Genomic DNA, 3,573 nt, shown 5'->3' with positions numbered 1-3,573 from the left:
ATCACCTCCCTGTCCCTGCTGCCACCCCTCTGCTGCTGGAGCCCAGGATCCCCTCTGCTTTCCGAGCTGCAATCGCACCCTGCTGTCTCAGTTTTTCACCCCCCAGGACCCCCAGCTCCATCTCTGCAGGGCTGCTCCCTCCCAGTCTGTAGCAATGCTGGCACTCCTCCAGCCCCTGCACTTTGTTGTGTCCACCCCAGGCTGCTCTGTACCGAGAGCATCAACGCGAACACCCAAAGAATTGGAAGTTCTGAGCCCCGCTGCCCCCCCGCCCTCCCCCAGGCACAAAGTCTGATGGCAGCACTGCTAACGAGGTCACCAGAGCGCAGTGCCAACCCGTTATCACCAAACTCACTTCAAGGGATCCTCCTGGTCGCTATCGATGCTGTCAGCCTCGCTGTCCGGGTCCCCGCGCCACGTCTGATCCACTGTGATGGGATCCTGCTCACCATCGCTCCAGCTGTCCTCATCTGCAACGACAAGTGACAGCAGGAGGTAGGACACAGAGGAGATGGCACCCTGCCCAGCGTGAGGGCAAGAGCCTGCGGAGCCGTGGCGCTTTGGGACACGGTGATGGGGCAGGAGGGACGTGGCTGTGGGGCAGGGTGGGACGGGGGGATGATTTTAGGGGTGTTTTCCAGCCCCAATGGCTCTATGCCCCTACGGCACGGAGCACTCAGCCCTACGGCTGTGTGATGAAGCTCTGCCTCCTGCCAAGAGCCCTTCCTCTGCGGCGTGGTGCGAGCAAAACTCTCCCAACAGGAAACCCAAGGTGGCCAAAAGGCAGTGCTGATGTGAAACAACACCCCTGCAAGGCCAGGAGCCGCAGCCCGGCCCCACCAAGCAGCCAGGGACCTCAAAGGGCACCAGGTCCCACTGCCCTGCAGCACACGGGGACACCCACAGCTCCAGGCAGAGCTCAGAGCCCTGACCACGTGTGTCTGCAGGGATGGGGACCCACCGCCCCTCTGGGCAGTGCCTCAGCGCCGTTATTGTATCCTTATCTCCAGCCTAAATCCCCCCCCTCAATTTGAAACCATCTCCCCTTGTCCTGCCTCAGCAGAGCCTGCCAAAGCCTGCCTCCTCCTGTCCCTCAGCCCCTGTGGGTACGGAGGGGCCAACCCCAGCTCTCCCTGCTCGTCCCTCCAGGCTGAGCATCTCCAGCCTGCAAGCAAAGGGAACCTGCCTGACTTTGGCCTGGTGCTGACTTCCCACGGGTTCTGCTCCCCTTCCTTCACTGATTGACGCCCTCAGCAGCTCCACGAGGGTCCCTCAGTGCTCACCCAGGATGCGGCTGGCTTCGCTGCGGCCGCTCTCGGTGCTCTGGGAGCCCAGCTCTGTCCTGGCATAGGAGCTGAGCTGACACAGCAGCGTCTCACTCATGGGTCCGGGGTTGGATTTCTTCAGCTGAGCTTGGAGAGCCAAGGCGTTCCTGCGGGCGTGCTCAGCACAGAAGGACACACTGCAGGGAGACAGACAGCCAGTGAGCACCCAAAGCCAGCAAAAGGAACAGGGAGACGGGGGGGGAGAGGCTCCTTGGAGCAGTGCTGGCGCAGCCCCCAGCACCGGGGAGAGAGAAATTATTGCTTAAAGCCACTGAGAGCTCTTCGGGCTCCAGATGCTCACGCTGAGCTTTTCACATCGGCCCCTTTTTTGGGGCAGAGGGACAGAATCTCTTGCATCCCTGTGACGTGTGAGCAGCCCAACCCCACCAGCACCACCCGGAGCCGTGAGCAGAGCCAGGGATGGGCGCCCACAGCTCTCCACGCAGCAGCACCTCGCTGCCCTCTGAGCAACCATTTTCCCCTTCAATCCCCCCAAATCCCCACGGTAGCAGTGCTCTGCCCGAGCACCAACAGCTCCCAACGGCTGGAGCAATGAAAGCCCAGCAGCCCCACACTGCACACCACAAACCTTCCCCTGCTGATGATGCAGCAGAGCACAGCGAACCAGGGGCACTCATAGAATCACAGGATGCCCTGGCTTGCAGAGGCCCAACCCCTGCTGTGTGCAGGTCACCAACCAGCAGCCCAGGCTGCCCACAGCCACATCCAGCCTGGCCTCGGATGCCTGCAGGGATGGGGATCCACAACCTGTTCCAGCTCCTCACCACCCTCTGGGTGAAAAACTTCCTCCTCACATCCAACCCAAACCTCCCCTGTCTCAGTTTAAAGCCATTCCCCCTTGTCCTGTCACCATCCACCCTCACAAACAGCCGTTTCCCCTCCTGTTTATCCGCTCCCTTCAAGCACTGAAGGCCACGCTGAGGTCTCCCCGCAGCCTCCTCTTCTCCAAGCTGAACGATCCCAGTTCCCTCAACCTTTCCTCACAGCAGAGCTGCTCCAGCCCTCTGAGCATCTCAGTGCCCTCCTCTGGACCTGACCCAAAGCTCTGCATCTTTCTTGTGCTGGAGGCCCCAGCCTTGGATGCAGCGCTGCAGACGGGGCCTCACAGGAGCCGAGCGGAGGGGGACGATCACCTCCCTGTCCCTGCTGCCACCCCTTTTTAATGCAGCCCAGAACACAGCTGGCTGCAGGCGCGCTCTGCTGCCTCGTGTCCAGCTTCTCATCCACCAGGACCCCAAGTCCATCTCCGCAGGGCTGCTCTCGAGACCTTCCCCCGATCTGTGCCAATACCTGGCCCTGCCCCGACCCACTGCAGCACCCTGCCTTATTGAACCCCATTTGGTTTTCATAGCCCCACTTCTCCAGCCTGCCCAGCTTCCTCTGAATGGCTTCCAGTGTATCGACTGCGTGGCTCAGCTTGCTGCCACCTGCTGAGGATGCACTCGATGCCATCGTTTGTCATTGACGGAGACGCTGAAGAGCCCCAAACCGACCCCTGAGGGACACAGCTTGGGACCGGCCTCCACCCTGACACAGAACCACTCATCGCAACCTTTTTGGCTGCACCCAACCAACTCCGAAGCCATCGAACAGCCCAGCCTTCACTCACCCGTCCTTCTTCTCTGGTTTGGGGGCAGCGTTGGGGCAGCGCTTCCCATTCTTGGCTGAGATGTAACTGCACTGCTTGAAGGGAGCGCTGCGGTCCTCGAGGATGTGTTTGATGCAGAAGTCGTGGCCCTCCAGGCGGGGTTGGGAGCACTGCCTTTGGCTGAAGGAGCAGCACTGAGGTTCCTGAGGCCGTGGGATGGGGGTGAGGCGGCCGCGGTTGGATGGCAGGACGTGGATCCGGATCCTGTTCATATCCTACAGCTGCTGGGGGACGGGGTGGGGAGGGGAGGGGGTTAGAATGAAGCACAGGAGGAGCCTCTGCTGATGGCTGATTGAAATTGAGCTCCTCGTGTGGGGAGGGAGAGGAGCAGATCCTACAGAGCGCTGCTCCCGATGCTCGAGGGACGGATGGGGGCTCTGTGGGGAAGATGGGGACCACGGGGGAGGATGGGACCCTGTGGAGAGGACAGAAAACTACGGGGACAATGGGGGCCCTATGGGTGGGATGGGAGCCCCACGGGGACCCCGTACCCTCCTGCTCTCCCCACAACCCCCAGCCCTGCACCCCACACAGCACCACCTCCCCGCCCCCATAACGCACAGCACAAAACCCACCCTC

The 3,573-nt window shown here is 61.6% G+C and overlaps 1 protein-coding gene across 1 annotated transcript; it reads right to left on the bottom strand.

Annotated features, from left to right (window-relative positions):
- Window positions 1-334: 334 nt before the first annotated feature.
- LOC104916215 (KAT8 regulatory NSL complex subunit 2-like) lies at window positions 335-3,508 on the bottom strand. The gene is made up of 3 exons (XM_010727222.3): window positions 2,956-3,508; window positions 1,284-1,462; window positions 335-470 (listed from the first exon to the last, which is right to left on the bottom strand). Exons 1-3 carry the CDS (start codon window positions 3,204-3,206, stop codon window positions 352-354), a joined length of 549 nt encoding a protein of 182 aa, XP_010725524.1. The 5' UTR covers window positions 3,207-3,508; the 3' UTR covers window positions 335-351.
- Between the last annotated feature and the right edge of the window lie 65 nt (window positions 3,509-3,573).

Source organism: Meleagris gallopavo, unplaced genomic scaffold (assembly GCF_000146605.3).
Source record: "Meleagris gallopavo isolate NT-WF06-2002-E0010 breed Aviagen turkey brand Nicholas breeding stock unplaced genomic scaffold, Turkey_5.1 ChrUn_random_7180001874893, whole genome shotgun sequence".
Classification (NCBI taxonomy): domain Eukaryota; kingdom Metazoa; phylum Chordata; class Aves; order Galliformes; family Phasianidae; genus Meleagris; species Meleagris gallopavo.
Note: the sequence above shows the minus strand (reverse complement) of the source record. Positions and strands in the feature narration are given on the sequence as shown.

Excerpts from the sequence above, each read along its gene's own strand:
- LOC104916215 (XM_010727222.3), bottom strand. The coding sequence starts at position 3,206 with ATGAACAGGATCCGGATCCACGTCCTGCCATCCAACCGCGGCCGCCTC. Across the intron at positions 1,463-2,955 it reads AAACCAGAGAAGAAGGACGG|TGTGTCCTTCTGTGCTGAGC; the intron begins GTGAGTGAAGGC and ends GTCTCCCTGCAG. Across the intron at positions 471-1,283 it reads CGAAGCCAGCCGCATCCTGG|ATGAGGACAGCTGGAGCGAT; the intron begins GTGAGCACTGAG and ends TTGTCGTTGCAG.